Source organism: Neoarthrinium moseri, assembly GCF_022829205.1.
Source record: "Neoarthrinium moseri strain CBS 164.80 chromosome Unknown scaffold94_Wmoseri_CBS_16480, whole genome shotgun sequence".
In the NCBI taxonomy this organism is placed as follows: domain Eukaryota; kingdom Fungi; phylum Ascomycota; class Sordariomycetes; order Amphisphaeriales; family Apiosporaceae; genus Neoarthrinium; species Neoarthrinium moseri.
The window spans coordinates 1-24,413 of NW_026055208.1; the positions used below are offsets into that span (position 1 = coordinate 1).

The 24,413-nt window shown below is 55.3% G+C and overlaps 6 protein-coding genes across 6 annotated transcripts; 4 read left to right on the top strand and 2 right to left on the bottom strand.

Annotated features, from left to right (window-relative positions):
• Positions 1-1,702: 1,702 nt before the first annotated feature.
• Positions 1,703-3,127, bottom strand: JN550_012755 (uncharacterized protein; the record flags this gene model as incomplete). The annotated part of the gene is made up of 1 exon (XM_049311266.1): positions 1,703-3,127. One exon carries the CDS (start codon positions 3,125-3,127, stop codon positions 1,703-1,705), a length of 1,425 nt encoding a protein of 474 aa, XP_049165237.1.
• A 5,127-nt stretch (positions 3,128-8,254) lies between these two features.
• Positions 8,255-11,720, top strand: JN550_012756 (uncharacterized protein; the record flags this gene model as incomplete). The annotated part of the gene is made up of 10 exons (XM_049311267.1): positions 8,255-8,391; positions 8,464-8,512; positions 8,570-8,613; positions 8,673-8,814; positions 8,868-9,020; positions 9,075-9,452; positions 9,508-9,558; positions 9,607-9,670; positions 9,724-9,887; positions 9,939-11,720. 10 exons carry the CDS (start codon positions 8,255-8,257, stop codon positions 11,718-11,720), a joined length of 2,964 nt encoding a protein of 987 aa, XP_049165238.1.
• A 1,307-nt stretch (positions 11,721-13,027) lies between these two features.
• JN550_012757 (uncharacterized protein) lies at positions 13,028-14,636 on the top strand (the record flags this gene model as incomplete). Its single annotated transcript, XM_049311268.1, has 2 exons — positions 13,028-13,350; positions 13,427-14,636. 2 exons carry the CDS (start codon positions 13,028-13,030, stop codon positions 14,634-14,636), a joined length of 1,533 nt encoding a protein of 510 aa, XP_049165239.1.
• An 847-nt stretch (positions 14,637-15,483) lies between these two features.
• On the top strand, positions 15,484-17,238 carry JN550_012758 (uncharacterized protein; the record flags this gene model as incomplete). Its single annotated transcript, XM_049311269.1, has 1 exon — positions 15,484-17,238. One exon carries the CDS (start codon positions 15,484-15,486, stop codon positions 17,236-17,238), a length of 1,755 nt encoding a protein of 584 aa, XP_049165240.1.
• Positions 17,239-18,398: 1,160 nt separating this feature from the next.
• JN550_012759 (uncharacterized protein) lies at positions 18,399-21,068 on the bottom strand (the record flags this gene model as incomplete). Its single annotated transcript, XM_049311270.1, has 1 exon — positions 18,399-21,068. The coding sequence occupies one exon, from the start codon at positions 21,066-21,068 to the stop codon at positions 18,399-18,401; it is 2,670 nt and encodes an 889-aa protein (XP_049165241.1).
• A 2,056-nt stretch (positions 21,069-23,124) lies between these two features.
• JN550_012760 (uncharacterized protein) lies at positions 23,125-24,394 on the top strand (the record flags this gene model as incomplete). The annotated part of the gene is made up of 2 exons (XM_049311271.1): positions 23,125-23,179; positions 23,229-24,394. 2 exons carry the CDS (start codon positions 23,125-23,127, stop codon positions 24,392-24,394), a joined length of 1,221 nt encoding a protein of 406 aa, XP_049165242.1.
• Between the last annotated feature and the right edge of the window lie 19 nt (positions 24,395-24,413).

The window sequence follows — 24,413 nt, forward strand, 5'->3', positions numbered from 1 at the left end:
GTCGGCTCGACATCGAGCGTGAACTTTTGTTGCTTCAGATCCTAGACGGCAGCAGTCAGGTCAGCGAGGCGGGGAGACGAGGAGGCGGGCAAGCAGCGCCCAGTCCGGCCGGGGGGAGCTCCAGCACGTACCTTGAAGGTGACCTTCATCTTGGGCGACTGGGGCAGCTCTGGTCTGCTTGGGTGAGAATGCGGATGGGCGGCTTGGTGCTTCTCGCTTCGAGACCGAGAGACGTGCGTTATCGCGTAGGATGTGGGCGGATGGTGGCACGGGAAGATGAAGAGGAAAAAATAGGCAAGGAGAGGTCGACTCGGACCCAGCCTGGAGCGGATGGATGGATGGGTGGATGGATGGAAATCCAGGTAGCCGTCAATGATGTGTCGCGGGGCGTCTTTTGCCTTCTGTGCCCAAGTCCAGCCCGTCCAGTCCAGTCCAGTCAGTGCCTGTGGCGGCCGAGAAAGCTGTTGCAAGGCCAAAAAGGTGGGGATGGCCCGGGAAAGAATGGGGCACTCTCCCAAATCCGTGGGTCCCCCGGTCTCCAAGGTTATGTCGTCCTCGTCCGTGATGAATATTCCCAAGTTCCAAAGGTCTCGTGGTGAATACCTCAGGTACCTGCCCAGAACGTGAAATAGTAAATCGAGAGAACTAGATATTAAAAAGCCTCCCACAAATCACTCTGGAGTATTCCATTGTGCCTAGGTGTCCAAGTAAGCATTTATCTGCTAGAATTGCCACGTGCCTCGGGGTTCACCCTAATTCCAGCAAGACAGATCTAGATGTCTGCCCATTCTGGTGGCTTCCTCGACATACATGGATACTTCCGAGACCTCGGGCGCCTGGCCACCGTGAGTCGCTAAGGTTGCCAATCCAAGGAAATCCAAACTGCCATCACCCTTCAGGTTCACCATTGTGCAGGTTTCGTCTCTGGTTTCATGCTGTACGGTTACGGTAACTCCCTTCACTAAACACAGGCAGTAATCAAGAATACTTGGACTGGCTACGGCTCAACAACATGGCACGAACACGAGACAAGTATACTTCCGTCTTCTAGGCCTTTCCCAACCTCATCTAGTAAATCTTCACACAATATCAGAATAGCAAGTTTCACACGACTAAAAGCTGTTCACGTTCTTTGTGGCCTGCGCCCCTCTGGAGCAATAATATCTTACTAGTAGACAAACAAGTCTCCCGTCAAATTTACAACATAGAAAAAGACCGTGTAGTTGGATTTTATCATTTTACTTCTTTGGATTTGGTTCTTTAGCTGTTACTACTATGTACTACACAATACAATACACCGTAGTCCCTGAGCGCCTCCCTTCCCCCCAGCCGTAGTCGAAAGGGGGGAAAGGGGCGGAAAGAAAAAGGCTTCCTCCACAGCTGCAAGACCAATATTGTCCCTCGGTGGGACGGTCCTCAGTGGTAGTTCTACCCTCCTCTGCCATCTTACAACAACAAAACGCCGCGCTTTGTGGACACAAGGGAAAGGGAAAAAAGATGTAAAAGGCAAGTGGTATCTCCTGGTCTCCAAAGTCCCCCTCCCGAGTCGACCCAGAAAGGGTGATCAAAATGGCGTCTGCACACGCCCGACAGCCACGATGGCATGTCCTGCCCGGGGCGGCACAACGCAGCTCTATATCAAAACAGAAAAAAATTCATGAAACAGGTCGTAATCGTCATCGGACGGCCCACTCCGTCGCCGCTATTGCGCGAGGTCCAGGCCGCTGTCCGCCTTGCTGTCCCGGGCCTTCCGCGAGTGGTACTCGGCGAGGCTGGAGCGGCAGCCGGCGTTGAGGATCCACTCGGGCAGCGGCGGGGTCATCTGCCTCTCCTCCACGAGCTCCGTGGCCAGGGGCGACAGGCGCTCGCCGGTCGGGCTGGGCGCCTTGCTGCTCTTCAGGCTCTCGAGGCTGCCGTGGGCGCTCAGCGGGCTCGACGAGGCCGGCAGGCTGCCGCTCCGCATGCGGTTGAGGGACTTGGCCGAGACGGTGCGCGTGCGGGCCACGTCCGGTGCGGCGATGATCGACGTCCCGGGGGTGGCTGCCGGCGGCGGCGTGGGGCTGTCGGTGCGGAAGAGCGGGTGGATGTTCAGCTCGCTCGTCGAGCCATCCGGGGTCATGGCAGGAGGTGGTCGGGGGACTGGCGAGTAACTCCGACTCCTGCGGACGTTGCGCTTCGGCGGCGGCTCCAGATCCAGCGCATAGCCTGGCGAAGGACTCCTGCTGACTGTCGGGCTCGCTGGGATGGTCTCCAGACCACCAAGGAATCGAGGGGCGCCGGCGGCCGGCAGTGACGTGTCGATGACTTGGCGGTTCTGGGGGTCCACCGCCGACGTATCCCAAGAGTCGAAGCCTTGTTCGGCAGGGGCCAAAGAGTCAAACGAAGGGGGACGCCTGCCAGTCCTGGAGCCGGTAGACCTGACAGACCGGGTCGATCGAACCGATAGCAGACGAGTCCTGCTGTCGACGGGTCGGATCTTGTGCGACAGGGAACTGCGGATAGAGCTCATAGTCTCGGCCATGGAGCGGCCACTGCTAGATCCCGGAGGGCTTTGGTAGTCGACCGGCAGGCGCTCCTTGGGTTCGTAAGAACCAGCAAGAGTCTTGGAGTAAGCAATGGACTTCACTCGCATCTGGGGGGTGAAGCGACCTCCTTCGGTGTGAAGCGAGTGAGCCCGGTCATCGCCAGCCAAACGACTTCCCATGAAATAGACCACGACAAAGACCATCTGCAGAGTGAAGGCGATGCCAACGGTAACGGCATCCCCAACCAAGTACGACATTTCCGCACCACCAAGAATCGGTACATTCTCCGTTTCCTTACCCAGGACAACCAGAACCACGATCGATGCTGCTGTTGCGAGGACGATCGCGACCAGACCGGCAGGGAACCAAACAGATCCCAGCTTGTTCTGACCGTAATACGTTGAGTGTCGAAGCGACATGATGAAGAAAACCGCGAGTAATCCCAGAACTGCTCCCTCAAGCGCTGCGGCAACGGCTGCCGCAGTCTGCACGGTTGTTGTCGTTGTCCGCGAGGTCACGGCATTTGCTATCTCAAGGACGAACGTTGCAATGGTTGCTAGCACGGCAGCTACACCGAGCACGGCTAAGAGAAGCCAAGACATCGCCATCCCTGTAGTTGGCGTTGGGTTTTCGAGACGCAGATAATGCGAGAGGAGAAAGGTGTAAGTTGGTGTGGATTCGCGAGTTGACCACCTGAGTGGGATTGCTCAGATAGAATACGCTCAGGGTATGTTGGGCACTGAGCCCTCCTATAGGAGTCGCCAACAGGCGAAGCCGCAGGAAGGGGGTCCAGAAAGAAAAAGATAGGTGGAATATCGTGGTGGAATGATATAAGCCTGGAGAGACTCTGTAAGTCTGGCCTTGATTGGCGTGTAGTTGAACTAAAGGCTAGGCGGAATCACCCGTGAGATCGACCTGAGAATGGACCTTAGACCAGAAGGTATAGTGATGCACCGTGTCAGGCGTATAGTTGAGTCTCTGATGTGAATGAGTAAGGATGCTATCGGCGAAGGAAGTCCAAATCGAACTGCTGTATGAAAAATATGACGTTTCGAGATGGGTAGACATAAATTTTTCCGTTCGGGGAGATGCAGTGTTCTGCGACTGAGGGTCTGATTACCGGGCCACTTAAAATTGGATCCGAAACCAGGAATAGGGTAAACGAGTGGATATGATCGACCGAGTATAGAGCACTTCTAGATTCTCTAAACGAATGATGAATCCAGGCCGCAATAATAGGCCGTCTGGGGTTGGGCGAGGAAAGCGAGAGTGGGAAAGCCTAAATGAGGGCGCAGGTTTGGATGAGGCGAGGATTGAGGAAGCCGGACCCGTTGTTTGTTCGTCGGTGCCGCGGACTCAGCCTATTTTTGAGGATGTCTGACGAGACGCGTTCAGATCGCGTTGTGATAATGTTGCGTGCATGAACGACCCCGGTCGCATGCAGGAAGCCCCTCCAGTCCGTCTGTGTGGGAGGGTACGCGGTCCAGGCCGTTGGTGATGAGGAGCGGAAGGGAATCCGCGAGGACGCCAATGAGGTTGCGAGCTGGGCGATGGTGTGTGTGGGTGGGCCAGGCTCGATCGGATTTGCGTCGCGCTGCTGCAGCAGGCAGGATGATGGGATGCGTGTGGCTGTCGGGGTCCTACAGTATCTCCAAGAGGTCCTTTTCTTCACCTCGCCTCAAAGAAGCAGGGATAACTAGCTGAATTGCTGTGCCCGGGTACGAGAACGGCATTCGCTGGGCTGCGAATTGAGTTTCCCGGTACCGTCGGATGAGCTGCAGTCGTTGGGCCAAGGCACGGCGTTATAATAAACCCCCCGGCAATGAATGGCAAGCCTAGCGAGCGTTGGGTTGGAAAAGAGGCCAATGGGGCCGAAAAGAAGGTTTGGTTGTGAAAGCGAATGATAGACTGCCCTCTTCGGAATTGGTCAGTCAACCCACGAATGAAGTGCCGAGCTCTGCCTAGCACAAGAGAATCGAATATGGCTGAGAGGAAACCTTTCCAACAGGCATCAACTGCTTCTGGGGGCACGGCACTTACATATTATACATAGTAATGCGTAGCCGTGCGACAGCAAATTTTCGTAGCCCCCGGGCCTCCCTTCAGCTTATGCGATCCATTAATATAGGGATCCATCACAGTTCCACACTTCGCTCTCAGAGCCTCCTGGTCTCCATCTAGTTTGTTTACAACAACCCCCCTCGAACTAGGAACTAGACAGTACCTCTGCCACTACGAACGCGTGCTCAACGTCCTTGTGGGGAGCCGCCATGGCGACCAAGGATAACCGTGCAAAGCCCTTTGCAACGGGCTGTGCTGTCCTTGATTTCGTCGCTTCGCATTCCCTTCCGCATAGCAAAGCAAGACTCGGCCAGCATTGGAGCAAGCGTTGCCGACTATTCTGGGCCAACATGCCGGCGATAATCATGCCAGCGACCTGGGTACACAGGGGCACATCGTTGCACCTTGACAATGTTCCATAGCAGATTTAGAGACGCAACAATCCAAACTATTAACATCACACAGCATCTCCCCCCGCAAAGTTGCTTCTTCCGCCGTCTCGAACTGCCTGCTGCTAGTTGGCAAACATACCGTTGTTGATACCTGCCGGGTTGGCCCTGGGAGCAACTAGGGCCCCCAAGGCCCCCTCTGTCTGAAAGCGGACTGTGGTTCATCAAGATCGAGCAGCCGGGATGATCGGGGGGCCCACGGGAGATGAGCCAAAGGAGCCCACCTCGAGCCCGCCTACAGTGCCTAGCGGCCACCGGAGGCCAAAAGAAAGACGAAGGTGAAACAAGGTTGCGCCTGGCAGGGCCTGGCTCTCGGTACTCATCCTGTCTTCCCACGAGGAGGCCCTAGACATTAGGGCCTGGTCCGTGCTGGGCCGTCCCATTCCAACAAGGGATGCTTGAAACACGGCGCAAATGAGACTATTCTATTCTCAGCTGCCAACTACTCTCTCGCAGACGGACAACAGAGCGAACTGGAGCCTCGCCCTCGTGCTCAGATAGCTTGGGCCTCTGTGCGAGCGTCAGAAAGGGCTGTTAGCTGATTCAGGGTTCGAATAGGCAAAGATGGACTCGAAAGGGCTCGCCGGAAAAGGAATCCGTCCAGCACGTCACATCGCTCCTTTGCCTAGTCCAGGGCTTGAGACAACGGTGTTCATAGAACACGCAGCTACGCCTTCTACAATGTTCGTGGTGACTGCTTTTTTGAGCAACAGTAGCACGTCCGTGGTCTCGCCTGATTGGCCGCAGGCCCTAGGGGCAACAGCTTTCTCTCATCTAATTGCAGCTGACTGGCGTGCTTGTTAGTGCCGGAATCCTCCTCGCCTCACTGCAATCTCGCCTTGTCAAGCTGGGTATGTCCCTGAACCTGGCATGATAGCGCTGTAAACATAAGGAAACACCTGTGCTCAATAGGTCTTGTCCACACGCAGGTTGAGTGGGCGCCACCCATGCCCTTGCAGGCTCGCCCAGCTTCTCCGTGCAGATCCTGCAAGGCACGGCTCCCGGGGAAAGTTTCTGTTGAAAGCGAGATTGGAGACAGCAGCTGTCGAAACCAATCACCAAATCCGTACAATCGCAGAGGTTCCCTGCTTGCTTACGAGTCACGGCGAAGAATTTTATTCACGCAGCCATCGTACGTTTCCATACTATGAGGGTCCTTTCGGAGGATTACTTCTCGGCTCCTTCTCGTCGGCAACACATGTCGGAACGCATCGATCGCGTAGCACCGCCTTTCACTATTGACTTCTGTCCCGAGCTGTCTCGTGACAACTGACCTCCCTAACTTCCTGATAGTAAAGGACTCTAGTGGCTCACTTGCAGCTGTCGGCCATCAGCCTCTTCGGCCGCCTGTCTTAGCAGACCGCGGAATGATTGGTATCCATCTCATCCGCAAGCTTGTCAAGACAAAAACCTGTAACCAAATCGGCAGCGATCTCCAGCAAATTAGCGATAGCGATGCAAGGCACCGGAAATTTAATAAAATTTCCTACGTCAGCCAACTTCTACTACCGGTACAGCACCTTCGGGGCCTAACTTAGGCCTAGAACGGTTCGGTCATGACTGCCGGTCGATGGTGGTTTACCATACAAGTTCGCTCCACTTGTGGGCTGCAATTCCGGTCGGTACGACGTCAGTCCAACCGACAGCACGGGAATACGACGGTAGACCAGACTATTTGCACCATGCCCTTGGGCTGCTGCTGTGCTCAGTAAATTGCAAGACCCTCATGGAACATAAAAGCGTCAAGCATCCAGCAAGCTAGTTCAGCTAGGCAGGCTGCCAGCGGCCCAGCTCCTCGAGCATGAACGCATGTCCCGCTGCGTCTGCTGGGCCACGAACGGACCTCCTTACCATATGGAGCCTTTGCGACACGTTGCCAAAGTGATTAGAGTCTTGGTTCTTCGCAACATGTTGCTATGAACGCAGCCCCGTCGGTTGCTATCCAAACTTGCAGATCTAGAGCATCTCTGGTCCGCCTCGCATTACATGTGGTCACGATAGTTCCCTGTCTCCAGCATCTGCAAATGCAGAGCGGGCTGTTGTCCAGAGTGATCAGATGAATCAATACGGAGACGAATTAATCTTTCGGTTCGTGCATTCCGGCTGGTCACGTCAGTTCTGGGCGGCCTATAGCATATGCAAATCATCCCTGGAGCCGTTGACTTTGGCTCTAGACCGAGATCAGATGTAGTTCACGGAATAAACTTTGGGTGGCTTGCTTCCCCATCACAACGCGTTCACTAACTAAACCTCCGGAAATACTATGTATCGCTCGAATGCAACAATAGTACGCGTCTGTTGTCTCAGACTACCATTCGCTCCGTCGATGGCCTTTGCCCCTACTGCACCCAAGCTGCAGGAACCAAAGCAGCTCAAGACTGGCAGCGGCTCACTTTCCTGCGCTCTACTTAAGCCGTGCTGTAGATCCTACCCCGCCTCTGCCGCTTCTGCATCCAGCTTCTCCAGCGCGCCCAATCGCAGAATCTAATTCCAGGTAATCCGCAACGCATCACGAAGCTTGGTATTCGAGCGGTGCCACAAACCCCAATAGTCTACTGTTGCCCAGAAGCGGGCTGGGGGAAAAGAAAAAAAAAAAAAAGAGGCATGAACGACAGCTACCCAGCTTTGTCGGCGCACGAGACAATAGTTCGTCGGCTTGCACGTCATGATGGCGAACAGGTAGCCCTTGCGTGAGCCGCGGCCGAAAGGGCTTGTCGGGCCATCATTCTCGCCAGATCCCCGAGTGTCCAAACATTGGGAGTCTGCTCCGTCCTCCAGGCCGCTTGCCCCACGACTCGAGACCTTGGTTCTCCAGTGGTCTTCCGCACCAGTTGCAAGCATTCTCCAAAGTCTTGCTGCGGGGGACCTTCCTACGATGATCTAATCCACGAGCCAGTATTAGGCACAATGCATCCGCGGTTGACTGTGCCAAAAAAGCTCGCGTCCTGATTGCCGGAAATTCCAGAAGCCAGTGGTCCAGTCTCTATTCGTGATTCCCCGTGCCTCTTGTGATATGTTCTTCGCTGTAATTTGTTCGCTACCCACGAATATGCGGAGATGGCCTTCTCCAATGGGATCTGTATACAACATGCCGTCATGGGTTTTCATTGGGGTTCTATAGAACCTATATAAGCGATGTCTGCCCAGCCTGAGAAACCGACGACAAGTAGAACCTAGGACAGGCGGGCTTTGAACGTGGTGCTATTGCTCGACAGAATCATGCGGTTGCTCAATTCGCTCACGGCGGCGCTCCTCGGGCTCGTGTGGGGAGTCTCGTCCACTTCGAACAACCTGACGGACGCGGTAACATGGGATCAATATAGTCTGAGCGTCAATGGCGAGAGGACTTATATCTAGTTAGTACCAATGGACCCTGATCTTCACGACATTTGGCTATTTTCTTGATGTTGATGCATTGCTCCTTGCAGTTCGGCCGAGTTCCACTACCAACGAATGCCCGTGCCCGAGCTGTGGCCCGTGAGTGTGCTTGCTCCTATGGCCAACTGGCCCTGAAGACTCATTCTCTGTCTCCAGGATATCTTTCAGAAGTTCAAGGCGAACGGATTCAACACGATCAGGTATGCGCTCCCCACTGGCGCCGAAGTAAAGTTTGGGTATAGAACTAAACTTTGTCTAGCGTATACTTCTTCTGGTCTTACCACAGCCCGTCTCCAGACGTATACGACTTCGAAACTTCGGGCAAGAATGTCCAACGCCTGTTCGACTACGCCAAAGAGGCAGGTCTCTGGGTCATCGCGAGAGCCGGGCCGTATTGCAATGTCAGTGTATGGGCGTACCGCTACATCGGCATCATACTAAGAAAAGGGCTTAGGCAGAGACAAGTGGTGGCGGTCTTGCACTATGGGGGTCTGACGGTAGCATGGGCAAGCTTCGAACTGCTGATGAGACCTATCACCAGGCGTGGTTGCCTTGGGTGACGAAGATTGGCCAAATCATTGCGGCGAATCAAATTACCCAAGGAGGAGTATGCCAGTCCTCGTCTGCAAACTCTCATGTCAGCTGCTCACCACCTGTGTAGCCGGTGATATTAAACCAAATCGAGAATGAGTATCAGGAGAATACACACTCTCCGAACGCTACGGAGGTGCTCCACATGGAGCAGATCGAGAAAGCGTTCCGAGACGCCGGCGTCGTTGTACCGTTCACTCACAACGAGAAGGGCATGAGGTCGCAGTCCTGGTCGACGGACTACCAGAACGTCGGCGGTGCCGTCGATATCTACGGTTTGGACAGTTACCCCGGCAGCCTGTCTTGCACGAACCCCGACGCCGGCTTCAATGTTGTCCGCACCTACTATCAGTGGTTCCAGAACTACTCCTATACCCAGCCCGAGTACCTACCCGAGTTCGAAGGCGGCTGGTTCTCGGCATGGGGCAGCGGGAGTTTCTACGATCAGGTGGGTGCTCCAGATGAAACGCGCGGGCCGATGCTCATGTTGACTGGTTCGCAAGTGTACGACGGAGCATGATCCTGCTTTCCCGGATGTGTACTATAAGAACAACGTAAGTAATTTATGGTATGACCAGAATTGTACTGCTGACAAGTCTTAGATCGGGCAACGCGTCACCCTTCACAATGTCTATATGGCATGGGGTGGTACTAACTGGGGTCATTGTGAGTACTTGGTAGATGCTCCTTCTCCCTTCGACTACTAACCAGGGGTTCAGCCGCCGCACCGGTCGTTTACACTAGCTACGATTACAGTGCACCACTTCGGGAGACTCGCCAGCAGTGGGACAAGCTCTTCCAGACGAAATTGATTGGTTTATTCACTCGAGTGTCGAAGGACTTGCTACAGACGGAGATGGTTGGAAACGGAACTGGATACAAGGTATGTCATAGGTTTTTTTGTGTTGAATCCCTTCTGACGATGTGTTATCAGTTGTCTTCATCTTCCGGGTTCAGTTGGGTGCTAAGAAATCCGGACTCGGGCGCAACCTTTACCACCATCCAGCAAGCCAGCACCAAGTCCAGGAGCAATGTCACCTTCGCTGTCGACCTTGAGACCAGTGCTGGAACGGTCACAGTACCGACAGTCGAGCTCTACGGGAGGCAGAGTAAGATCTTGGTCACGGATTACAAGTTTGGCGGCAACGAGTTGCTTTATGCCTCCGCGGACATTGCAGTCTACGGCATCTTCGATGTCGACGTACTCGTTCTGTACCTGAAAGAGGGCCAAACCGGCGAGTTTGCTCTGAAGAGCAACCAAACTCTGACATACAAAGTCTTCGGTGATAGTTCTTTTTCAGCGACCACAAACACCACGGAAAATTCCTTCAGATATACCCAGGCTGCTGGGACGTCGGCTGTTCAGTTCTCCAACGGCGTATTAGTATACCTACTAGATCAACCGACAGCATGGAGACTCTGGGCGCCGGCAACGACGTCCAACCCGTTGGTGGCTCCCAATGAGCAGATCTTCGTCCTCGGGCCGTACCTCGTCAGAGACGCATCTATTACAGGTGGTCACCTTATCGTCAACGGGGACAATGACAATGCTACGACACTTGAGGCATACACCGGAAAACCCATCGAGTCTATTGTCTGGAACGGCAAACCGATAAAGGCCGAGAGGACCGCTTACGGTTCTTACACGGCCCGCATTCCCGGAGCCGAGTCGAGACGCATTTCTCTGCCGGCGTTGACACGATGGCGATCTGCCGATTCCTTGCCCGAGGCTCAGCCAGACTACGATGACTCGCGGTGGATTGTCTGCGACAAGAACTCAACATTGAGTCCTACGAAGCCAGAATCCATCCCCGTCTTATTCGCATCAGACTATGGCTTTTACCCCGGAGCCAAGATCTACCGCGGCTACTTTGACGGGGTAAACTCGACCTCCGTGTACATCTCCACGTCTGGTGGGCTCGGCTTTGGGTGGAATGCTTGGCTGAATGGGCAACTGATTGGTGGCCACCCAGGAAACGGGAGTCTCACGAACATCAACGCTACGCTCTCACTACCGACGTCCGCGCTGAAACTCAAGGACAATGTGATTACGGTCGTGGTTGACTACCACGGTCACGACCAGACATCGACTGCCAAGGGTGTGGAAAATCCACGGGGTATTCTGGGAGCTTACCTCCTTCCTAGCGGAAAATCTACCAGCACCGGGTTCAAGCAGTGGAAGATCCAGGGGAACGCGGGAGGTTCTGCAAACATTGACCCCGTCAGAGGTCCCATGAACGAAGGCGGTCTCTACGGCGAGCGTGTCGGCTGGCACCTCCCCGGCTGCGACACGGGCTCCGGCTCGTCCAACTTTAGCGACTCGACGCCGCTCGAGGGCCTGGACAAGTCCGGCATCCGGTTCTACACCACCGAGTTCGAGCTCGACCTCGACGAGGACCTCGACGTGCCGCTGGGCGTCGAATTCTCGGCCGTGAGCGGGACGGTGGCGCGCGTCATGCTCTGGGTGAACGGCTACCAGTACGGCAAGTACGTGCCGCAGCTCGGCCCGCAGACGAGGTTCCCGATCCCGCCGGGCGTCGTCAACAACCGGGGCAGGAACAGTCTGGCGGTCAGCCTCTGGGCGCAGACGGACGACGGCGCGAAGCTCGACGAGGTCACGCTGTTCAGCTACGGGCAATACCAGACGAGCTTCAAGTTCAGCCAAGACTGGAGTTATCTGCAGCCAGGCTGGAGTAATCGCGAAGAGTTTGCATAAATGTAGGTAGCATGGTTGGTGGGCGTTATTGGCGGGTTGTTGGAAGCCTGCACCTAGTGTAGACAACTCGAGGCACGTGCAGTAGATAATTGCAAGCAGTGCGGAAATGCAAGCCCCACGTCGTATAAGAGCGTCAAACCGCGAAAACCTTCCTGTTTCTCACATGGTATAGTCATCTCTCTTTTCGCATTACCACATCTATAGCCAAGAACTTGGGGCCAATCGAGCGAGATCGGGGCCTTCGCCATGCTCATGCTCATACTCATGCTACAGGCGAGCTCCAATGCTGGGCGGATATCTCCTAGCCTTATCGCAGGTGAAGCTTAGGGAGGTCCGGGGTCCTGATGGGGTCATTCGCCTCATGATTATCGCCGCATAGACTTTCCGTATACTGCATAGCTGCGTAGCTCGGCGCGAAACTCAGCCCTCACGTCTTGCGATGGTGGGGTAGCGTATCTATCGCTTGGGTTTGCCGGGCCCTGGGTCTGCTGACTGCGAGATCGAAAAACAAACCGAGATGCCTGAAACTATGGATGGGCAGTCACCAGACGGCAGTGGAACAGCATGGCGAATAGAGTACCTATATGCACAGTAATGAGGTAGCTAGGTAAATTAGGAAAGCCCACGCGGTGCATTCCCCAGGTTCCCGGTTGTCCCCCAGCTTGCCAGACCGCCGAGGTTGGTAACACGGCAGGCCATCCCCCAGCCCTCGCGAACCCCCCATCGCCCCAACGGGCCCAAGTACTGCAGCTGTGCAGCAGGCACTCGTCACGATTAGCTGGGGGGGCAAAGGGCAGGCCATAGTTCCAGAGGGGTCCAGGACTCCAGGGGAGGCCCTATCGCCGGCGATCGCAGTATCCGGCCAACCAGACCCCGGCATCCAGACCCCGCAAAAGCTTGGTCTGCCGTCTGCTGGAGCTGCCCCTCGGCGCCCTATCTCACCCACTAAGTAGGTACCTACGTAATGCCAGAGTAAGTCGCTTGTACCCGACTGTACCCTCTCCTCCTCCGGGCCCCAATTGATAACTCCCCTGTGCCCGCCACTTTTTTCTCTCTCGGGCCTCTGTTTTGTGATCTGATCGACTGCGAGACACCCGGCGGCAAATCCTCGACTCGGGCCAATTGAAGTCTTGTGGGACTCTGTTCTTCTCCCCCTTCTTTTCCTTCTTCCTGCTGCTACTGGGCCTCCAGCTTCTCCGTCCGTTACCTAAGTTTCCTGGCCTACCGTTGAAACCCGTCTCTGGTGGGAACAAGTCGACCCAGCAAACACCTCGGCCAAACAAACCTTCGGCTACAAAAAGGTAGAGATGGCCGCCCTCCGTCACTCTGGCTTGAGGCCACTCTCCCTCGCCGGCAAGCGTCTCTCTGCTCCCTCGCCCGCAAGACAGTCTCTCTCCCAGACCCTCTCGCGACCCTTCTCCGCCTCAACCGCCAGAATGGTCTCCAGCTACTACAGCGGCGAGCCTGAGGGCCCTGTCATCAAGACCGACATCCCCGGCCCCAAGTCCAAGGAGCACCTTGCCGCCCTGGACAAGGTCTTCGACACCCGCAGCACCAACATGCTCGCCGACTACACCAAGAGCTTCGGCAACTACATCGTGGACCCCGATGGCAACACCCTCCTGGACGTGTAAGTCAAGTCGCCTCAACAGACGTCGACTACACCAAGACCATAGATGCTTCAGAGGAGACTAACTGTGCTCCAGCTACGCCCAGATTGCTTCTATCCCCATCGGATACAACAACCCGGCCTTGGTCGACGCCGCCAAGAGCCCCGATATGGTCAACGCCATCATCAACAGACCTGCGCTGGGCAACTTCCCCTCCCACGACTGGGCATCTGTCCTCGAGACCGGTATCCTCAAGGTTGCCCCCAAGGGATGCGACCAGGTCTTCACCGCCATGGCCGGATCCGACGCCAACGAGACGGCGTACAAGGCCGCCTTCATGTGGCGCCGCCAGAAGGAGCGAGGTGGCCCCTCGGTCGAGTTCACCGAGGAGGAGATGAGCTCGGCCATGAACAACCAGTCGCCCGGTGCTTCGCAGCTGTCCATCATGTCCTTCAAGACCGGTTTCCACGGCCGCCTCTTCGGCTCTCTCTCGACCACCCGCTCCAAGCCCATCCACAAGCTCGACATCCCCGCCTTCGACTGGCCCCAGGCCACCTTCCCTCAGCTCAAGTATCCTCTCGAGGAGCATGCTGAGGAGAACGCCAAGGCTGAGGCTGCTGCCCTCGAGGAGGTTGAGCACCTGATCAAGACCTGGCATATTCCCCCTGCCGCCGTCATCGTCGAGCCCATCCAGTCCGAGGGTGGTGACAACCACGCCTCGCCCGCCTTCTTCCGTGGCCTTCGTGAGGTCACCAAGAAGCACGGCGTTCTCCTGATCGTCGACGAGGTCCAGACAGGTGTTGGTGCCACTGGCAAGTTCTGGGCTCACGATCACTGGGACCTCCCCACCCCTCCGGACATGGTCACCTTCTCCAAGAAGGCTCAGACTGCCGGATACTACTTTAGCAACCCCGAGCTTCGCCCCAACAAGCCTTACCGCCAATTCAACACCTGGATGGGTGACCCCGCCCGTGCTCTTCTCTTCCGCGCCATCATCGACGAGGTCCAGCGCCTGAACTTGGTCGAGCACACTGCCAAGGTCGGCGACTACCTGTTCGGCAAGCTGGAGGAGCTCTCCAAGAAGTACCCCGGCGAGTTCCAGAACCTCCGTGGCAAGGGCCAGGGAACCTTCATTGCCTTCGACAACCCCAAGCGTGACCAGTTCCTCGCCAAGGCCAAGAAGTTCGGTGTCAACATTGGCGGCAGCGGTGCCAACGCCGTCCGGCTCAGGCCCATGCTTATCTTTGAGCAGGGCCACGCCGACATCCTGCTCGGGGCCTTGGAGAAGATTGTCACCAGCTGGTGATGCACAGCCAGTATATGGTGATCTCCCGAGCTGTTGATTTTCTTTTGCTCTTTGTATGGCACGATTTGGGCTTTTGCTGTTTATGAAATGCGATCGGAAGCATTTTTGGGGTTCCTGGTGAAAGAGAGCGGCGTTTTAACGAGTTAACGGATATCACATTGCACTTGATAGAACAAGGCGATACTGAATTGAAATGAATTGAAGATGCAACTGCAACTTGAGAGAACCCCTCGTGATTAAGTGAATTGTTGAATAGGTTTCACTTGCGAGAGCTATGCGTGGGGAGGGTTTTCTTCTCTACCGGCGAAGAAGTGTAATGACTATAGACATTTATACAGCCTGAGCCAATGAGCATGGGCCATGGTGTCGCTGACTGTACATCTCACTGGTGCTATTGGTGTGGCCTGAGTTTAGCTGTGCCGTTCCAAGTCGGATAACAAACATCGACTATACAGTACGAAGTTGAACCCCGTATTTCCACATCACTATATTCAAACATTTCGTCTGGCCGCTTGGCTTCGGACTGGTCCCACTTTTCTGACCATCTAGTTGAGCACAATACGCTATACTTCCGATACTGATTTACAGTTTGTAGGAGTTTTGGAATCGGAGAATCCCATTCCAAATTCGGCTTTTTCCAGATTATAGTTGTGGGAGATTGCAAAACCGGGTGTTTCCTTTTTCATCTTTTCACTTTCCCGTCCCGACTCCGCCATTTCCATCCCGATCACAGACTCTCGGGAGCAACTACTCACAACTATAGGTCTGGTTGTCGTTTCGCTCTCTGCACGAGGTTGAACCTACCAGAACGCGTACCCAAAAGCCATAGGGATAATATCAGATCGAAATGGCACGCAGCAGACCAAATTCAAAACTCACAGCGGGTAATAAAAGGCGAGGTCCAGGTCGGCCAAGGAAGCGTGAACCGTCGCCCGAACACCCGGAGTTTTACGCATCCTCAGAAGACCAACAAGTCGAGGTCGAGGACTATGCTCCTCCTGCAAGAGCATACAATGGCTTTTATCGATCATACGGGGCCAAGACGAGGCCTGGCGATGGTAAAATCCGCCCTCAGAGCTACAGGCAGCGCAGACAACCGCCTACTACATACAAGCCGCCCCAGCCGGATTCTGATAGCGATGAGGGAGTTCACGACTCCATCACCGTGTCGACCACCGTACAAATCCACAGAGCCGAAGGCTCTGGCGAAAGACTGCAGTCTTGCAAGGGAATCACCAAGAAACACCAGCCTCCCAAGCAGGCAGCGTCGGCTCCACAGCCGAGAAAGACCGTCACTTGGGACCCAGAGAACTACCACACCTCGGAACGGGACGAATGGCGCGGCCTGCCAACGCCCCTGCACGGCTGGTCGTGGCGCGCTCTGAGTGCAGCGCCGAAGAAGGCCAGGCACATCTCCGACTTCGACCCCCACGTGCCCGAGGATCGAAGCCAGAACATGTGGAGTCCCAACTACTTCCCCGGCACCATCAAGGATCACGAAGCACCCTGCGTTGCCTGCAGCGAGACGCGTCCACTCGACGAGTTCATACAGCTGCCCTGCGGCCACTACTGCCACCCGGATTGTTTCGGACGGGCTCAGGACACGTGCCCGGGGTGCCGCCGCCCAGTCCGTTTCTCCATCTGCGGACACCGTGCCGATGTCCGGTATGTGCGGCTTCTGCAGCTTGCAGGCGGGAGCTTCGGGGGCGTCTGCAAGCCGTGCGGCGCCACGGATTCCGGCAGGTGGCATTGGAACAGTGGGCAGTCGGTCTGGAGAGGGACATCAGCGCTGCGGACCGGGACTTATAGCCGTCATCTGGGTACACGGCGCTCATGTGGACGGCAGGGCCGTCACACCGACCTCGAGGATGAGCACGGTTCAGAAAGCACCGAAATCGATTCTGCTATTGAGAAAGGCGACGGCGCGGTGCAGCAGCTCGGAGGATATCACGGGGAGCTGGCCGACGCGGCAGTCGTATATCGCGGCCAGAGGGAGAAGACTGCCCCAGGCGAGGCCAACTCAGAGAGCGAGCTCCATCAGCCGCCCGTAAACCACGAGGCTCAACCCCCGGACAGGATAAGCACAGAAGAAACCCTCGCCCCATGCCGCTTCCGCCTCTGGTGGTCCATCGGACAGAAACACGAATGGAAGGCCTGCGAAACATTGGCCCCTACGAGCCCGGTTCTCACAGAAGCATACGGCCCCGAGTCGTGCGAGGAGACCTGGAGGCAATGCACGCGGAACTGGTCCCCAGGGTCGAGGCATCTCAAGGGCAGGAGCGACAGCGTCGAGGCTGAGATTGACAGGTTCCGGAGTGCAGCTTGGAGGGCAGGCACGACGCGCGCGCGGATCGGTCTGCAGGCTCTCGTGGTGGCATGGCGCAACTTGGAGCGCATCTGGCTGAGGATTGCAGCTTACGAAGAGATGGTGGCTCGTAATGACACCGCACCGTTACATGGGATGGCCCATGGCGACCTGCGGACGGTGCAGGACAGTCTCCGGCTGGAGTGGGTGGATCAGCTGGAGGAGGCGGCCGATGCGATGGCGAGGTTTTTGTCCTTGCCGGAGGTTGTAGCCAAGGCGTTTGATAATCCGGTGTAATCACGGTGTTATACTGACTGGTCTTCTGGGAGCTGACGGTCATTAGTACGTGTAAGGCGATGGGTGGTGGATTAGTATTGTAGTCCTGCTTGTAGCTGATATACATCAAGCAAAGGAAAATTCGTAGCATTGCCGGACAACGAATCGGAAATATACTAGAGCTACCGAGCGACGGAAGTAGTAGCCTCATGCTATATGCTGCCAGTGTTCGACGTAATTTCCAGATAGCAGTTCCGCGTGCTCGGATAGTTGTCCGCCTGGACAAGCTACTTTCTTGGTGACCATTCTGTGTTCACTTGTCGACCAAGAGCAACCTCATGTTTCGGCGGTAGCAATGGGAGGTAGTTAGCGATTGGTATGTGATGATGCCAAGCCAATCTTGTGCACAAAGTCCAACTTGTGTGTTTCTGGTTATCTACCGGGCTTGTATATCGCGATTTGACTTTGGCGCGATGCGAGCTGCACCCTTTGCGTGATGGATATAATGTAATCACACAATGCAAAAACGTTCCTTCGTTCGATGCCCGACGCCAGACACTGGAGGTCATCCTTTTTCCAACTTATGTACAATATCTCAACACATGCTCACAGTGCCATCGACTTCAGGGATGGATATATGTTGGGGTTTTCTCCTATTCAGCCAATGTCTCTCCATCGTATTAGTCCTTCCACGCTCAGGGGCCAGGCAGTACAAGTGATAGTCTGTGGCCCTGCTCTGCCCCAGCCTTATGTATTTGATCGTATTCAGTCCATTCCGTGATGCACCTATAGCCAGATGGGGGGTAAAAAATAACAAAATACAGCGCCTCTCGCGAACAACATGCCAAATGCCAAGAAAAAAGCAACGCGTGGAGCACACTGCCTTTCCCTATGAAATCCTGTGCAACCTGAACGCCAATGCTTCTTGTAACGCAACCACATGCGACATACGCCCCTTTGGATGATGCAAAATGCCTCGATTGCTTGATTCAACACTGGTAGTCCTATAGGGACGGGAGGTGAAGGTGCATGATACCGCGGCGAACGAGTCAATGACAGTGATCAAGACAATAGGTAACCCTTGCCAAGAGACCAATGCAATAGTACCTTCAACCCGTTGCAAGAAGGCCATCGTGTTTCGGCACTCGCTCGAGGCTAGTCACAGCACTGCTAACGCTGTCCTAATGGATCATAACCTCCTGCTTCGGCTTCATGCCGCTCTTGCCTACATCATCTCGTAAGGCTGGCTGGTCCTGCTGATTACTCGTTTGCTCCCTGTCAAAATCCAACTGATTTAACTCGTTCTCCCGCTCGAGTTCTGCCTCCTGCTGACGCAGCGCATCAGCATCATCCATCTGGATATTTGACGGAGGAGGCGGCGGCGGTGGTGGAGGACTTGGGAAGCCCGAGACACCCTCAACCTCTTCCTTGAGGCGCTTTACCAGGGGCGTTTCGGATGGCATAGCTGGTTCCAGATCATCCTCTCTCTTCCTCTTGTGGTCTGATGGTGTCGAAGCGTTTTCATCCTGATCCGGGTCGTGATCCGACATGACCAGATCCTCCTCTTCCTCCTCCTCCTCCTTGACAGTGCCGTTGGGCTTCAAGTCATCCTGGCTCGGCCCGGCCTTTTGCTTGTGTGCGTGAACCTTGGCAACGGCTTTGTCGAGAAACTCCTTAACGTATTTCTTGACCTTCTTCTCTTGCTTGTCAGAAATCGACGTAGGGTCATCGACGCGATGATGCTTGTAGTCAGAGGCAACAATTGCCTTGTTGACTTCCTTTCCGAACTTCTTGAGGTCGTCTTTGGAGAGCTTATGACGGAACTTGTCCATCACATATTTGACGTGTGGAAAAAGAGTGTTCTCGTAGATCTTCATCTGCTTCTCTATCGGCAAAGACCGCCATTTCTCCTTCTTTGGCTCTTGGACAGGGGTCGTGGCCTGCTTTGGGGTTTGAGTAGCTGATCTCCTCACGCCACTGGTGTCAGGCTTGGAAAGAGAATCGATGATATCCTGTATGGACTGCTGCTCCTGTCTTGCCCTGGAGTTTGCAGTCTGTGAGGTGGCCTCGGGAGCAGGTTCTGTGGGCCGCTGCCACTGCACTTGACCTCCTTTAGTGTAGTAATACCACTTTCCTTGTTTTTCGGTGGCAATGTACCAACCGGCCGGCAGCGTAGTGGGGTCAGGAGGACGACGTTGTCGCTGCTGGCTGACAAGATTGACATTTCGCTGAGGAATGCTACTGCGAGGGCCCTTGGGTACATTATCCGGTAATGCCACGGTAACAGGTTTGGCCTGCAGTTCCTCGAGGCGAACGCCGCGGCGCTCCTCAAATGAGTTGGTGGGTGCTGCAGCAGGGCCAGTCCGACTCTTTCGGGGAATGCGGTAGCCCACTTCCAGTTTGCTCCACACATCCAGTAACCGCCGGGACTCTTCAGCAACATCTTCATGCTCGGAATCAGTAAGAGGCTTGATCACGGTTTCAATCTTGGAATCGGATATCTTGTTCCGGGTCAAGCGCGGGAATTTGTCGAGGATGCTGAGAATCTGGAGCACAACGTTGGTGTCGTCCTTGAACGAGTTTAGCGTCGTCCTCAGGATTTCGTATCCGTGCATGCGCACAACATAGGGCAGAAGACGCTCGTCGCAAGTCTGAATGCGCTCCAGGAGCTTGACGGCAATCCATTTCTCCTTGCACTGCAAGAGCGAGGCCATGACTTTCTGGACACCCTTCTCGTCGAGGCCGCGGGCCTGTACGCTGTTAACGTAATCCTCATCGTCCTCGCCGGCTCGCTTCTTGCGCGGCTTCTTGACCACAGCAACGGCCGTGTCCCAGCCATCGGCATCGTCAATACCAAGAGCCTCGATGGTCGCATTGGACAGCTTTGTGGCACGTTCTGTCTGGGTCTTGCCGCCGATAAAGCCAATGCAGTTCTCTTCACCGCAGTAGCAGGGCTGGGGATCTGCGCCGTAACGGTCGACATTGTAATTGAACACCAGCTCCTCGCCCGCCTGGACCTTGCGGCTGGCAAAAATGCCCATGCGCAATTTGTTCCCTACCACCCATTTGTCCACGTAGCAGTTGGGACTGCAGGAATGATTGCAGAAACGCCCCAGATTGCCTTTCTTGGTCGCGTCGACAAACTCATTCTTGGTTAGGGACATGAAGTAGAAATGCTTGATGCCTTCCTTGTCATACTGTATCATTCGGCGGCGGAATGTGGGTTCGTTGATGACCTCGCCGATGTACTCAAAGATAAAGTCATTGGCCTGTAAATCTCTGTTTGCACGAAGTCCAAAGCCCTTCTTGTCTGTTTTGATGACCGAGACGTCGGCGTACTGTTTTTGCTGGAATCGTTGATTCTGGCAGCCGTCGCCACAATTGCAATCCCGATCCACACACTCCATCTTGGTCACGCGGTTAATGCAGTCAGAATCATCACCGCAGGCATGGTTGACACCGTCGCGCCAATCCTCGGTGCAGTCGCAGTCCAGAGTATCGTGTTCTGTGGCCCCGAGCGACTTGGAGCCGTAGAGACAGTCGGGTATCAGTTGGAAATGACCACAGGCCTCGTCAGTCACATCGGGCGTGTCGTGGAACAGATTGACTCGCGGGACCGCTTTCTGCGATGCCTTCCGGGACAGTTTGGGCGGGTGCGCACTGTTGTCGGGTGTTGACGCGCTGTCACTGCGCGGTTTCTCATCGGAGGGCGACATGCTATGTGACCTCGATCTCGAGCCGGTTGAGCCAGCGCTGCCACCCTCCTTCTTCACCTCGGTCGAGGGCGCATCACCGCCATTGTCGACGGTGAGGCCCTCCAAGGCGCCTTGTACACGCTCCTCGTCTTCCATGGCGTCGCCCTCTCGCTGTCCTGTGGGATTGGCGGCCGTCGCCGACAGTGGGACCAGGGGCTGGGCGTCGTAGACGATGGAATGTACTTTCGGCTTGAGACGATCGTAGCTGGACGCTTCTGAACCAATTCTTCTGGCCCCCGGGTGTGTCAAGAGGCGGAAGGAAGGGGAAGACGGCCCTGACGCAGCTGGAGAGAAAAAAGGGTCTGTGACTTTGGACTAGTCCATAGATTCTTCGCGGCAGTACCCAGTGCCCTCGCGTGGTCGATGGGGTTTTGGCGTCGAATTACGGTGAAGGATCCAGACAGACAACAACCCGTAGCATCACGGCCAGCCCGCTCTAGTATCAACGGTCCGTCGGTTGGTCAAGTAGGGAGAGGGACAGAGGGCGCGCTGCGGAAGGCGCAATGGGGGACGTCGTCGGCAAGCCGAGAACTACCATCTGCTGCAGCGTGACTCCTGTAGCAAAGCCGAGATGCGCGTCGCGTCGACCCGGATGATGTGAAAAGAACCTGCTTGGGACTGCAGGGTGCTTGCCTGGCTGCGCGGTGCTTTGCCGTTCTTTCAGCGTCGCGTCTTTCGGACAGAACTGTTTTCCATCAACGACCTCGCAGGGGAATATTGATGGGAGGGCGGCGCAAAGAAATTGGCCATATGGGTTTCTACTGTCGGGGAAATAATGGAGAGAACGCCGACCGCAGGAACCCCACCCAGCCGTCCAATGGCGGGCGATCAAGGCTAAACTGACGCCGCCCAGTGCAGTACTAGTTATGGTGATTCACTGGCGCACGTTGGATGGTAGACTCAATTACCAAGTCGTCATCATGGGCACGACTCTCAAGACAATTAACGACGAGAGAGACAGCCATGTCACGTGCGATCTCTTTCACCGCACAAGAGGAGACAAAAGCATCTTGTTTGCCTCGCGCGGGTGCGAATTTAAAAGGAGTTTTCCCGGAGGAGGACTAAAACATTAGGACTGCAAGATTCCCGCCGTCGTGCTATAGAGGTGTCTGCCAGACCCAGGCAATCAAGGCTTCTCCAAGTTGACAGAAACAGGCAAACAAAAAAATAAATCAAAAATCGATCACTGCACGAGCAGCGTGTAGGGTCGATGAAGAATCACCAATGCGTGCACCATGGATTAATAGATCCTTAGGACCAACCGCTTTGCCCACAGTATCATCGCCGTCCTAGGGTTCCACCTTTATCCGGAGCGGGCTTCAATGCTGGTGGACCTCGGCTCCCAACTAGGCGGTGCCCCGAGATGTCTACCAAGATCTATAATCCTGCTGCCGTGATACTACTGTAGGCTGGAGGGGCGAGGGGAAAAAAAGGCCAATACCATAGAGGGTCTGGAAACAGGCTCCACGATTTCGATTGCCATTGCAATGTAGTGAGGGTGCACTTCCCAATTTTGTCACCCTCAAGTCATGGTGTCATTGGTGATCCTAGAAGCTACCTCACTCCAATGCGCAGCGAGTGGCCATCAATTACCCAGACCAGTAGAGTATAGGCCTCCAAGAGACCCTATAACCCACTTGTAGTTCTGAAAACCTTCAATGGTCTTCCTTTGTTCTTGCTATCGGCTTGGGAGCTTTTCCATACATCCGGCAATGACGAGCTGCACATGGGGGCGGGCCACTGAGAAGGTGCCAACTTTCATGCCAGCGCATTGTGCATAGAGCAAAAATTTGGATGCTGGGCTGCGTAGCGAAAAGGCGGTATGGCATATGGTCCATATATAGTGGACTTGGAGCGCAGCGGGTTGGGTCCAAAGTCAGTCCTCGACTTACAACATTATACCAAATCTCTGTCCTACCTTCTATACTCGAGACGAGATGGTATACCAACATTGCGCCTCAAAGACTGGCTCCTCATTTGCAGAAGAACACCTGATCCGTGCTGACCGCCAGCGCGCACAAAGGGCACTTCAGCAGTGTGATTGGCGAATTCGCGGCGGCTCTCAGCCAGTCAAGCTGCCCGCGACAATGGCACTACCGAGCTTAGAAGATTCGAAGAGCTGCAAGGCCAGCGAAGCAACGGACATCAGCCAATGGGAACACAAAACGAGGTTCCCAAAATCGACAGACACAGAGAAATGAAATTTCGTGGGAGTTCTTTTCGTCGACAATTCATGCATAGCATGCCTCGCAACAGATGGGAGCGTTTCCCGGCGGAAGGAGACTAACGGTATTATTCAGTGGGAGCCCTGGAGCCCCGGGGCGTGGGACACCAGCAAGGGCCGGGCCTCCAGCACACATTCCCCGAAAGAGGGTGTGGCAGCCGTGGACGTCTGCGGCGACGAAAGGGTGCTTGAGTACGCCAACGAGATACGGGCGGGCGTGCCATTTGATGTGTCACTAAGTCGAGGCAAAAGCAAGCTATTTCGTCGGTCTCAGAGTCAGGCGACCCAATTTGTCCAAGTGGTCAGCCGGATTGGCCTGATTGACGATGATTCGACGGCCCAGATGTATTCGGCCATCTGCAAGAGAAAGAAGCTGCATATCGTCAGTCCACTCACCACTCCCGCCCGGGACCTGATGGCTGCAGCCCGCTTGCAGGGCTCGCCTGCGGTGAACATTGGCAACATATGTCCTGGTGCGACATATGACCTCCCCCATGTCACTAGCAACACGCCTGCAGGGCTTCGATGCCTCGATTCAGAGCACCGGTCCCCCTTTTGGGCATTCGTCTCTCGCCTGTTTGCAGTCAGATACACTGGAAACATCCAATACTGGCACAGGGCCGCGCCTCCTGGGGGGAGCAGCCCAACCTTGCCTAGGTACCCTAGCTTCGACTTTAAGTCGCGTTTGGAGAGGCCTCGCATCCAATTCCGCCGGGTCGCATTGTGCTTCCCCAAAAAGCAGCTTGACTACACCCAGAGTTGGAGGATAGCTTCAGAGGTTGACTGGTCGAGGTTGGCCCGGCCTCGATTGGAGAGATTGTCGAGGGGATCGCTTTCCAGGTTGACACAGACATTGTCTTTTCTCGGCAAACCCCCAGGGCTTGTGACAAGGCCTCGAAAACATCCGAGACTCCATCATACCAACAAGCAAACCCCCGGCCGGGATCCCTACCGCGTAACTAGGCACAGTCACTTCAGGACCCAAGCTTCCGCGCGCGCCCTCTCCCACCCCCAATTACTAGATACCCTGGGCGGAGCTTGCGGAGGCAACCCTGGGCTCGTGGGATTGCAGGCAGGCCGCCGCCGCATCAGTCAAGCATCGCCGGTTCCTGTCTCTGTGCTACTCGAGATTCGAGACAGAACATTCACTCGTTTGATATCGCTCTGGAGCTTCTCGCCCGAGAAGCGCGCCCTGTGACACTTTCGCGCGCGTCCTC